The sequence below is a fragment of the Ursus maritimus genome, unplaced genomic scaffold (genome assembly GCF_017311325.1).
Source record: "Ursus maritimus isolate PB19 unplaced genomic scaffold, ASM1731132v1 scaffold_8, whole genome shotgun sequence".
Lineage (NCBI taxonomy): Eukaryota > Metazoa > Chordata > Mammalia > Carnivora > Ursidae > Ursus > Ursus maritimus.
Genome location: NW_024426996.1, coordinates 81,096,701 through 81,108,456, shown reverse-complemented (window position 1 = coordinate 81,108,456; position 11,756 = coordinate 81,096,701). Strand labels below are relative to the sequence as shown.

The window sequence follows — 11,756 nt, the reverse complement described above, 5'->3', positions numbered from 1 at the left end:
ACAACTGGATACCGTCGCAAAGGACGGGACCCTCAGGAGGGACATGAAGAAGCGGGGGGCAAAGGACTGCCCTGAGGGGTGCGGGCGAAGGCGGGCCGCTGGGGGGAGGGGACTGCGGGACTGCTGAGCCAGGGGCGGGGGTCCTGAGGACTGTCCCTAGATTCTGCGGGTGGGTCGGGGTAGCTGAGGTCGCAGGCCGGACGGGAGCGGGCTCAGGCGAGAAAGGAGGAGAAAATGGACCGCGGGGAGAAGTGCCGCCGAGGCGGGGTGGGGCTCGGGACTCACGCCCAATCACAGGGGCGGCTGGGTGGCTCCGGCGGTCAAGCGGCTGACTCCATCTCCGCTTAGGTCTTGCTCTCAGGGTCCTGAGTTCAGAGAAGAAGACGACATCACAGCCTGTTCGCTGAAGGGAAGGCTCCAATCGAGAGGGGAAAGCCGGTGCCCTGGGGAGGGGACACCCGCGCTGGGGGGATGGAGAGGGAGCGAGCTCCGTGGTTCCCGCACTTCAAGAGCCCGGCAGCTCCGAGGGCCGCCCCAGGTCCGGCCCCCGCCATCCCGCGGCTCCGGCGGCCGCTCGGTCCCCTCGGTAGGCGCGCGGTGGCGGCGGGAGGTCGAGGGTGTGTTCCGCTCGAAGGTCAGGCTGGACCGTGGGTTGAAATGAATCCGAAGAGGAGGATCCCAGGGTGCGGGGGAAGCGGGAGTACGCACGCGACGATGGATCCGCTGCTGGAGGGGCTGGAGCCAGGTGCCACCGGGACCCCGGGGACGCAGCGCATCAGCAACTCCTCCCTACTGAGCAGGACGCGCCGGACAAGCCTGCAGCGGGGCCGGGAAGAGCGTGCTTCCAGAGCACCGCTGCCCGAGGTCTAGCCGGCACCTTGCTTCTGGGTAGGCTGGGTCCCCCTCGGCGCGTGGACGCGGCTGTGTGCCTGTGCGCGGAGCGGGTGACCCGCACAGGTCACAAGCGTGAGACGGAGAGGCAGTAAAGAGCCAAGGCCGAGTGGCGTCTTCGGTCCCAGGGGCCCCCGCAAGGCTGCAGCGCGGGGCTCCGCCCTCGGGGCTCCCAGCGAGGAAGAGCGCGGAAGTGCGCACGTCCGGGACCGCGGCCCGCAGTCTCCCAGCCCAGGCCCCCCGGAGCCCGCCCGATCGAGAAGAGGAGAGAGAGACGGTCACGAGCACTGCCCCTCCCCTGGGTCGGGAAGCCAGCGTCCGGCCGAGGCCACAGCTGACCCGAAGGCGGGAGCGGGGGGCGCAGGACGTCGAGGCGCGGCACCACCGCGCACAGCGCCGGCGGCTGGGGTCTCCCTCAAGTCCGCTGCCTGGACGTGGGCCTGGGGCGCGCGTGGGCCCGGCGGAAACCTAAAACCCGCGCGCCTCCGGAGCCTCGGGGGTGGGGGCACGCGAGGCTCTTTACTTCCAACAGCCCTGCGCATTCACGAGGGAGGAAAGGGCACAGAGAACCCACGCGACCCTCCCAGGTCACACAGCAGGAAGGTGGTAGGACCTCAAGGCTGGGAGAGGCGGGGCCGAAGGGGAGTGGCAAATAGTTGTCCACGCTCCGAGAGGTGGAGAGGAGGGACCCGGCCGGCCGGAGGGCTTCTCCCCGACCCTGAGGGTCAGAGGCGAGGTCGCGCGGGAGTGAGGTCCAGAGAGGGTAGATTCCCCACCGCCCCACAGCCTGGCTCGTTCCTGGCCCTGATCTCCCCCGGGGCAATCCGACCCGACCGGACCCTACCGGCCGGCGGGCGGCCGGCGGGGATCCTCTCCAGCCCCTGGCGTGCATAGAGCCCCTCCCTCAGGATCGGCCCCAAGGACACCCCGAGACTCCGCACCGCTGGACTCTAGCAGATTTCCCGCTTCCTCAGCTTCCCGCCCGCCCGCAGGGGCTCTCGAGGTTCCGCCCAAACGCCGCCTCCTCCCGGCAGCCCTCCAGACTCCAACGCCTGTGAGCCTGGTGGGGCCTGCAGCCCGTCCAGGGTGGAGCCCGCGGAGTTCGGAGCTTCCTTGGTCCCTTTAAACTGGTGGTTCTGGCAGTCTGGGGTTCCCATGACAACGACGGCGAATGGGGGACCCGGGCGGTGTCAGGTCGGAGCGCATGCGCAGTGCGCGCCCGACGCAGCACGTCTTCCCGAGTCGCCGGCGCTGCTGTCGCGGGGGTCCCTGAACCGCGGTGAGGGCGGGGTGGGGCGTTCGCGGGCCTGGGGGGAGGGTTGCAGGTTCGGGGGGCAGGGGTGCGGGGGTCCCTGAACTGGGGTGAGGGCGGAGTAGGGGGTCTGTGAACCCCGGTGAGGGCAGGATGGGAGGGGTCCGCAGGCCCGGGATGGGGCGGGGTAAGGGGGCTGCTGAACCCGGGCGAGGGAGGGGTGGGGGGGTCCGTGAACCGCGGTGGATGCGGGGTGGGAGGGGTTCGCGGGCTCGGGAGATGAGGGCGGGGCGGGGGGTTTCGGGGGCCCGGGGTGGGCGGGGTGCGAGGGGTTCGCGGGCCCGGGGGGTGAGGGCGGGCTGGGGGTCCGTGAACCCCGCTGAGGGCGCCGCTGACCCCCGCGGCTCGCTGCAGGGCGGCCCGGCTCCCTGCGCTCGGCCATGGCCCCCCCGCCTCCGTGCAGGCTCCCGAGGTCGCTGCCGCCGTGGCTGCTGCTGCTGCTGAGCGTGGCGCTGCTGGGTTTCCAGGCCCGCGCCGAGCCCACCGCCGGGAGCGCCGTCCCCGCGCAGAGTACGTGCGTCGCGGAGGGGTCCCCACGGGGCCCTGACGCCACCAGGGCGTGCGGGAACACCGTGCCGCCTCATTGTTCCCAGCACGGACCCTGCGCCCCCTCCGCAGTCCGGCTCCCGGTCCGCCCCTTTGGAGGGAGGTGCTGGGGGGGGGGGCTGGGCTAGGGTGACGTTCCCTCGGAGCTAATGCGCACCCCCGCAGGCCGTCCGTGCGTGGACTGCCACGCGTTCGAGTTCATGCAGCGCGCCCTGCAGGACCTTCGGAAGACGGCCTACAGCCTGGACTCTCGGGTGAGTGCCTCCAGCCGGCCGGGAGGCGGCTGCCTGGGGGTGGGGGGCAAGGATCCAAGTGGCCGGTGATCGTCCTGCCCTCATCTGGCTCCAGTGTTCTGAGGGGCATTCTGGGCGCAGGTCTCACCCATGAGCGTTTCCAGCCCCAGTGAGGGAGGGTGCCCCCTTCCCCAAGTCCTCCTTGGGCTTTTTTCCCTGTGAGCCACACCCAGGACCTGAGGAAGAACCTCTAGTCTCAATTCAGCACCACCCCCCCACATAGGGCAGTGAGGCCCAGCGGGCAGGGGAGAAAGGGCTCACTTTCCCTGGGTCAGAAAGGGGGGGGAGGGTTGGGCAAGAACAGGCAGCTTAGGAGGGTGGTCTGGGGGGCTCCGCAGCCCCCAGCCTCACCTGGGGAGGGATGGGTGTGCGCACAGGGTGCAGGGATCACCCCCCAAGTCTGGGAGGAATACTGAACGCTCCCACCCTCTCCCACGTCCTCACTGTGCCTTAGCCAAGGGAGTTTTCACTTAGGACAGAGATATGTACTCCTTTCGGGAATGGGGGAGAATCTCCAGAAGTGGAAAGAAAGGGAGACCCCACCCTGGTCCCCTTTTCTGGCCAGCTCCCCAGGGCCCAGATTGAGGCCTAGAGTGCCTCCAGGGTCTGCATCTCATCAAGTCTGGGGCTGGGCTCCTGGGAGGAGCAGTCCCCGCCTCTCTTGGGTATAGCGTTGGCCATTGGCCGGGGAGGGGGACCCTAAGAGGCAGCATACAGGTTGAAGGAGAACTGCTGAGAAGTAGTCATGGTGTGGGATGAGCGTGTGCAGGATCCTGGACAGGACAACTGTGCCGGCAGAAACCGCAGAGGGTCTAGAGGAAGAGTGTGGGAAGGGGACGAGGCCCACAGGTTAGCAGAGGGTCTGACAGTCTCTGTGTTTGGGGGGCTCTGAGGTCTCAGGAACAGATGGAGAGGGTACTGCCAATGGCCTTGAGGGGGAAGCCCGGAGATGGGTGCCCTCAGGAGCTGGTGGGTGGAGCGGAGGCGCAGCGCCCTGTCCTCATGCCCCCTCTTGCTTTGCAGACGGAGACACTCCTGCTGCAGGCCGAGCGCCGGGCCCTGTGTGCCTGTTGGCCTGCCGGGCGCTGAGGATCTTCAGACAGCGCTGTTCCCTCATCAATAAACACCCGGCCCAGCACATTGTGTCCTGTCTCTCTGTTCTGGCCATCAGAGCCCCCCTGCGTCGCCCCCAGGGGTCCCTGGTATGGGACTTGGTTTCCCCAGCTGTTCGTGTGGGCCACACCAGGGCCAGTGCTAAGCAGATACATGTGTCTGGCCCCACGTGTGGACATGCGCCCATAGGCACTGCGTGGCCACTGCAAGTCTGCCTTCAGACTTGCCAGGAGAGTGTAGAAGCTGGCCTCGTCCCCTGGAACAGCTGTCCCAGTGCTGAGCGCCCCCAGGCTCCTCTGCACTGCATTGGGGATGGCTGTAGTGGGAGCTCCCTGCGGGCCCGGCCAGTGGACCCCCACAGCCAGGGAAGGCTCCTCCAGGAACAGAGGGCTGGCACGGTCCCCCAGCCTCCACCTAGCCTGCTGGGCCCCTCCTACAGCCCCAGCCCAGCCCATGGGCTCCAGGGAGTACGAATCTGGGCCTGAATACAAGCGTGGTGCCTGTGGGTAACAGACCCATAGTCCTCCACAGGTGTGTGTGTAGCACCAGCAGGAGGCCTGCAGGTGAAGCAGGCGACCCTGCCGCCATCCCTCCATTCAGTCCATCAGTGTGTTGTGATATCCGAGCAGAGCTTCGTAGCCTCTGGGAGCACGGCAGGGCTGGAAGTGACAGCCGTGGGACACTTGGCCTTGCTGGGGTTTTAATCCCCTGGTTGTGGCTGCCCGAGAGGAGAGGCTCGCCCTGCTGTAGCTTAGGAGTCCCCACCCCCAGCCTCTCCAAGTCGTGCGTGCGTTTACTCAGAGCCTTCCTCCAGGCCTCAGCCCCACAGCACCCGCCCTGCCCTTGCTCCCACCCCAGGACCTTTCCTGTCCTCAGTGCTTTTCTGCCTAGAAGGGCCTGGCATGCAGCTGCCGATCCTCGTGTCTGGACCACAATGAACAAACCAGAGTTCTACCGTGGTCGTGGTGGGAGGTTGAGCTAGATGCCTGGTGATGCCTGTGAACTCTAAGGCAGGCCAGAGAGAGACGAGGGAGTGCTGAAGCCGTGTGAAGCTTAGACCAGCCTTCAGTTCTGGAAAGCAGCAGGGTACTCAGTGGAAGGGATCAGAATTCTCCTGTCCTGGGGCCCCAGAAAGGAGCAGAGGGCTGGCTGAGGCAGGTGCCTTCCCTCCGGCCCCGCCCCAACCGTGCGGATGTTCCATTGGTTGGCTTCAGTCACGTGGCCATTCCTGGCTGGCAGGAAGGTGGGGACGGACCTTGTCCTCTGCTTGGGTTGTCCAATTTAGCAAATACAGATCTAGGACCAATGAACACTTTTCAGTATAAAAAGTACAAGTACTTCTAGTGTAAGTACTCATTAGCATAAGTATGTCCTATGCAGTATTTAGGACATATTTATACTAAAAATTATTCGTTTATCCAAAATTTAAACCTAACTGGGCACCCTGTGTTTTGTGGCAGCCACGAGCGCCAGGACAAATTGGGGTTTCTATTACTATGAAAGATAGGGATGGCCAAGGGCTTGTTTCAGAAAGGCTCTCATAGAAGTACTCTTTGGGAAGAAGGAGGAGCACAGACTCCCCTGACGGGGCCTGGAGCGGTGTGTGGAGGACCCAGGAGGCTGCCGTGCCTGGCCATGCTAGTCTTGAGGTGTGCCCTAGACCCCTGAGCAGAGAGGTCCAGGAAGCAACTGGAAAAGGGGCTGGAGAGAGAAAGTTAGAAACAGAAGTGCTGGCTGAGACCCTCGTTGCCTGGGTGTGGACAGAGCAGAGGTGAGCACTAACAGGGCAGAAATGAGGAGCCCCCAGCGGAGAGGGGGCAGCCTCGAGGCAGGAAGAGAGCTGAGACAGGTGAGGGCTTTGGTTAGAAAGGACGGGTCATCGTGTCACATGTTGCTGATGTCAAGCAAGGGCAAAGCCTTGGACCACTAGACTTGGCAGCCCTGGTCATTGTTGACCTTGATAATAACAGAGTTATTTGTGGGTGGGGAAGGCCTGAATGGAGGTTTCATGGGAGGAGGAGAGGTGGACAGAGTCAGCACGGACAGTTCTTGCAAGGAGTTTAGCCTCACGTGCGGTCAAAGCTGATAGCATTCAGGCTTTGTCCTGGAGCCGTGGTACCCCTTTCCTGCTCATCTGCAGGCAGATTCAGTCAAGAGCATCTGCCACTATATATGTAGATAGTGTTCTCCACCAAGCAGTGAGTTGGGAATGCAATGTCTCTACAACAGCTTTCGTTGTTTTCTGGACTTGACGTTTGCCTTAATGTTCCCATGCTGTTTGCCTTTATCAATCTTTACCTTCAAGTCACCTCTATGCCCCTGCCAGGCCCTGGCCCTCCTGCTCCCAGCCAGTGGGGTACTCCTACTGCCCACTGACCACCTTTCACTCTTCTGGTTTGGAGTCACTGCTTTGTAGACCTCTTGTCATCCTCTCCATGTTGTTTGTCTTCAAGTATCTTCCTAGAAAACATTATGGTAAGTAAACTTTCTGAGCTGGCCCGTCTGAAAATATCTTTTGCTGGCAAGTTCAATTCATGGCCCCTCCTACCTTCAGGCCTTTGCACAGGCTGTCGTCTCCGTGGAGCTACCCACTTGGTCTCCTCCGTGACTGCCTCACTCTTGCTTTGTTTTGTTTGTTTTTTCCCCAAGGGATACTAGAGCTTTGATCTCTTTATTTCCAGCCCCTCCCCTGCTGGATGGGAAAGCCTCAGGAGGACAGGGTTTTGTTCTTTTCAGGGCCCAATAGAGGGTGGGCACTCACTGAACGTGTGTGGCAGGGAGGGATGGCTGCTGGGCCATGGACGCTGGGTGAGGAGGTTGAGCAGTTTGGGTCCACCAGCTGCTGGCAGCCAGTGCCTGTCAGGAGCTTTTCCCTCCCACGCCCAGGAAGCTCTCGGGACTGAAGTTCCCCTCAAAGAGCTGGACAGGCTTTCATCAGGAGTCTCGGTCCCTTAGCTGGGGACATAATAATAATCACTATCACATTATGGTGGTTCCCTCCTCTTCTCTTTGGGCAGCTGCTGTCAGTTGCACACTGGGCCTCCCATCTGGTCTGTTTTTCTTTTTTCTTCCCATCCCTGGTCTTTTGGTTCACTTCTCTGGAGACCCCTTGGCCTTCCTCCAGCACTCCCACCCACTTCTGTCGCTTCCCAGGCCCCCTGTACCTCTGACCCTCTGAAGGTTGGGTCTCAGTCCCCAGCTCTCCCCCTCCCGGCCCCGCAGGGACAGGCTGGCCCTCACCACGTCCTCGGAGGAGACCCAGTGGGTCTGCCCTGGGATGGGCCCGCGGGTCCCTTCTTCACCTGGGGTGAGGGATTTTCTGCTAATGCACCGTCCTGTGTTTGGCATATCCTCCTAGCTCTGAGCAGGGGAGGCCCAGGGCACCCGCCCTACTCGAACTTTGGAGTCTGGGAGGGGTCCCATCCCGCATGCCCGCCCCTCTCTCGTGGGCCCAGGCCTAGCTCCGAAGGTGGTACCTGGACTGTGGGGGCAAAGGGAGGAATTGCAGGTGGTTGGGGCTGCCCTGGAGACTAGGGACTAGGGTGCGGGTGCAGAGGGGACTCGGAGCAGCAGAAGCCAGAGGAGTGCATGGGAAAATGGACCTGGAGAAGGACCCGCCCAGCCTCGATTTTCTTGTCTGTGGAATGGGTTCCTGATGCAGGCAGAGAGCATGGGGTGGGCGCCTTCATGTCACTGGGGAGGGAAGAGGCTCCGCCGCGGGCCTGGGACCCTGCTGCCTGCGCAGTCTTCCCTTCCCTTTAAAGCCACCCCCACTCTGAGAGCTAAAGCCCAGGCCCTGAGTTCTCCAAAATCTTCCAGGTGGTTGTCCTTGGTGTCCAGTTCTGTCCCTTCCAAGCTGAGTCTGGCTGTCTCCTCCCCACCTCCTCCTGGTACTCTCCAGGGCCCTCTAGACCAGGATGCTGCAGTGCTAGGCTAGCCAAGCACTTTTGGGGGGCTGGGGGGTTCAAGGACTTGGGGCTAAAGGTGAGGTCAGGCCACTTGGAGGAAGAGACCTCTGCAGATGCAGGGCCCACCAAAGTCAGGCTGAGTGGAAAAGCAGTTCCTTCCCTCCACCTGTGGGTTTGACTGTTGGGGGCCAGAGGACGGGTAGCCTCAAGTTCAGGGTCTGGGGGTGGGTAGGTCAGGTAGTAGCCCACAGAGGCTGTGGGCCTCTAGGGCTTGGGCCGCTCTGCACGGAGGAGCCTCTTCACACCAGGTCTGGGGTCAGAGGTCAGAGTTCAGGATATTGCCCAGGAGCTCCTGGATCCTCCACCTGGTCCTCCCTTCTTCTGGCCCCCATCACAGAACAACAGAATATTTCCCAAATCCCTGATCTGGTGCTCAAGGCCCACATCCAAAGCCGTATCTCCCCTTCCTCTGCAGCCCCTCGACTCCTCCAGGCACATGAACCACCCCTCCTCATTCCTTGTTTTTCTTGCCTGGACCCCCTGCTTGCTGTTGGCTTTTCTGGAACACTTCTGCCATCCACCTGGTAAACCTCGGGACCTGGAGCCTGGTCCAGTGTGGCTGGTCAGGCTCCCAGGAGCTCAGGCAGCACGTGGAGGGATTTCTGAATGGATCTGTGCTCCTTTGAGATTCTCCATGATTTCACTTTCCTCTCCTGAAAGATGACAGCCAAGCCCCAAATCCTGGTATCTGGGAAATGTGGGGTGACTTCCCAATTTGGCTGCCCCCTCCAGCCATGGTTCTTGCACTGGCCATCCTGTCTGTGGACCAGTTCAGCTCCTAGGTCCGGGGTCCTCCGTACTCTGCCCGGGTCCCTTGGCGTGACGCTGGAGATGGGTCGTCCCCTTCCTAGCCTCTAGGTGATGGTAGCCGCCTCGCTGGGCCCCAGACAGGCTGAGGGTCCTTGGGCCTGGTCCCCTAGGTCTCGACTCCAACCATGCGGGTGTGGTGAACTCAGCTCCAGACTGTCCTGCGGGGTCACGGCGGAGAACGCGGGGCGATGAGGGGCGATGCGGGGAAGGGGTGCACAGCTGCAGGGGGCTGGGTTCAAAAAGTATTAGGGGCGGGATCTGGGATTACCTGTCCCCCAACCTTACCCTCACACCCCGCCCCCGGCCCGCAGCGTCGGCAGGCAGGTAGGGCTCGCTGGGACCCGCAAGACTTGGCAAGAGCACCCCCCCTCCCCGCACCTGCACCGAGATCGTGGAGCGCATGCGCGGGCCGAAGAGGGCGGGGGGCCGGACCGGGAGGGGTCCTACCGGCCCAGCGCCCCCCGTGCCAGCTGCGGGAATTCGGTGTCGGAGCAGAGGGTTGCTGTGCTGCTCCCGGACGCGGGGGGCTGCGGGCGACCTGGGCATCAGATCCCGCTCCGACCGCGTACCCGCGCGTCCAGCCTGTGTGGCCCCGGGCATAGGTTCCCAGGGGCGCCAGGCCTGGAAAGCCGCGGCGCCCCTCCCCGGGGCCCCGGCCCGGCGTCGCATTCAGACAAAGGGGCGGGAGATGGAGACGGAGATGGTTCGGTGACTGCGCCCGGCGGCCGGCCGAAGAGGAGGAGGACGCGGCGCCGCGGGCTCCAGCGGCCCGGCCCCAGGACAGGGCGCTCCCAAGCCCGCGTTGAGGGGTGGAGGCGCGGGGGTGCAAGGGCCGGGCGGGAGGCGCCCTGCCCGGAGCCCCCACGGAGAGCCCCCTCCGGGCCGGGAACCCCGGTCGCGCGCTCGCTCGTCCCCGGCCACCTCGCAGGGCTCGGCCGCTCCGTCGTGCCCCGGGCGGCCCGCGTCACCCCCGCCCAGGCGCACTCCCGCTGGCCGCCCGCACCCGGCCGCCGCGCAGCGCCCAAGTGTGCCATCGGGCGGGCGCGGAGGCGGTGTCTGCTCCCACCCGCGAGATCACATGGTGACCCTCGGCAGCCAATGCAGTGGACGCTAGGACCCTGCGGGACCCCGGGCGCCGCGACTGCACCGGCGCCGCTGCATTATAAATACTTCTCCAAAATGCGGCGCAGCTCCCTGCGCGCGCCCCGGCCGCCCGCCGCCTCCGCCCCGCGCCCCTGAGCCGCCGCCGCCGCCGCCGCTGCCGCCGCTGCTGCCGCCGCCGCCGCCGCCGCTGCCGCGGTCCGAGGGCGCCGCGCCCTTGCCCTGGGCCCGGGCTGTGCCCGCCCGCAGCCCGGCCCGCGTCCCCGCGCTGCGCCGCCCGGCCGGGTGCATGCATTGTGGGCCTCCCGACTGGTCTGCGAGACGAAGATCGTGGCGCCGAGGACCATGAGGCGCTGCCGGGGGCCAAGAAGAACGCGCTGCTCGCCGCCGCCGGCGCCATGTGCCCGCTGCCCGCCGCGCCCGGGCCGGCCGCCGCGCCCCGCCCGCGCCCGCGCCCGCGCCCGGCCCCCAGCCCCGTGGCGGCTCTGGGGGCGCGGGACCGCCGGGGGGGCGCGGCGTGTACATCCGCGAGTTCCGCGCGGCCGAGCAGGAGGCGGCGCGCCGCATCTTCTACGACGGCATCATGGAGCGCATCCCCAACACGGCCTTCCGCGGCCTGCGGCAGCACCCGCGCACGCAGCTCCTCTACGCCCTGCTGGCCGGTCAGTGCGCGGGGGACCCCGCCGCGCTGCGCCTGCCGCAGTCCGCGCCCGCCCGGCCCCTCCGGGGACAGACGCACAGGACGCCCTCAGCCCCGGTCGCCCCTACCTCGGGTCCTGGGCCCCGGCCGCGCTCCTGTCCCTGCCCAGGACTCAGCCTGGGAGGGAAGCGGACCCCTCCTGCCCCCTCGGGCCCCCTCGTTCGCGCACGGACGCGCACCCGCACGCCACCGGCTTTCTGCGGCGGCCTGGGGAGAGGTGGCCACCGGCGGTGGCGTCCGGGCTCCTGGCCAAGGCGCGCCGGGCGAGGGCGTGGGAACGAGCGCCGGCGGAGGGTAGGGGGCTGCGGGCGGGGGAGAGGGCCGGGGTCTCCACCTGCGTCCCCTTTCTGTGCGTTGCTGCCTCTCCGGTCCCTTCCCCGGTCATCTCGGGTGGGGGCGGGGTGACGGCAGGTAGCGCCCGCTGCTGAGGCTCGGCGCCTGGCGCGTGTAACTATATATAATCCGCGGGGCGGGGGAGGCTGCCTCGGCGGCTCCAAGTGCTAATTTATGAGGGGAAGACAGCCAGCTCCCCGGGGTGCCGGGGGAGGGCGAGCACCGAGGAGGCAGAGTGAGGGGGCCAAAGGGGGCAGCCCCCGCAGGGGCTTTGAGGCCTTTCCCCTGAAGCCCGGGAGGGTGCTTGTCCCCATTTCACAGATGAGGAGCTTGAGGCTGGGGGTTGTTTCTCTCCCAAGGTCATGCAGCAAAAGTGACTTTCACTGCAGGCTTGTATGCCTCCTGGCAGCCCGGATGAATCTGGAAGCAATCTCGGGCTTCCCTCCCTCACCGTCTCCTCGTAACACCCCCTCCTTATAACCCCCGGGGGCCGGCCCTGGTAAGAAGGTGGTCCTGGGGCCTTATGCTGGAAGGTGCCCCCTCCCACTCCCCACTTTTGCAAGGGTAGGACAGCCTGCAGGGGCCTGGTCCAGCGCTCCGGAGCTTCCCACCTCGCTAGAGCGGCAAGGGGGTATGCGAAGCCCCTTCCACAGCTGGGGGGGGGGGGCACGTGGGTGGTGGGTACGCCC

At 65.4% G+C, this 11,756-nt stretch overlaps 2 protein-coding genes across 2 annotated transcripts in view; both read left to right on the top strand.

Moving 5' to 3' along the window:
* The first annotated feature begins 1,757 nt into the window (after positions 1–1,757).
* CUNH4orf48 (chromosome unknown C4orf48 homolog) lies at positions 1,758–4,180 on the top strand. The gene is made up of 4 exons (XM_040625490.1): positions 1,758–2,170; positions 2,558–2,713; positions 2,915–3,003; positions 4,066–4,180. The coding sequence occupies exons 1-4, from the start codon at positions 2,047–2,049 to the stop codon at positions 4,129–4,131; spliced, it is 435 nt and encodes a 144-aa protein (XP_040481424.1). The 5' UTR covers positions 1,758–2,046; the 3' UTR covers positions 4,132–4,180.
* Positions 4,181–10,323: 6,143 nt separating this feature from the next.
* Positions 10,324–11,756, top strand: part of NAT8L (N-acetyltransferase 8 like) — a 7,028-nt gene continuing 5,595 nt past the window's right edge. Inside the window, 4 exon segments of the mRNA XM_040625397.1 lie at positions 10,324–10,342; positions 10,345–10,365; positions 10,368–10,468; positions 10,471–10,696. Of these exon segments, the coding sequence (XP_040481331.1) occupies positions 10,324–10,342; positions 10,345–10,365; positions 10,368–10,468; positions 10,471–10,696 (367 nt within the window).

What these genes read in the sequence shown, in the direction of transcription:
- CUNH4orf48 (XM_040625490.1), top strand. Translation starts at nt 2,047, where the DNA reads ATGACAACGACGGCGAATGGGGGACCCGGGCGGTGTCAGGTCGGAGCG. An exon ending in GCGGGGGTCCCTGAACCGCG is followed by an intron (nt 2,171 to 2,557) that starts GTGAGGGCGGGG and finishes GGCTCGCTGCAG; the next exon opens with GGCGGCCCGGCTCCCTGCGC. An exon ending in GAGCGCCGTCCCCGCGCAGA is followed by an intron (nt 2,714 to 2,914) that starts GTACGTGCGTCG and finishes GCACCCCCGCAG; the next exon opens with GCCGTCCGTGCGTGGACTGC.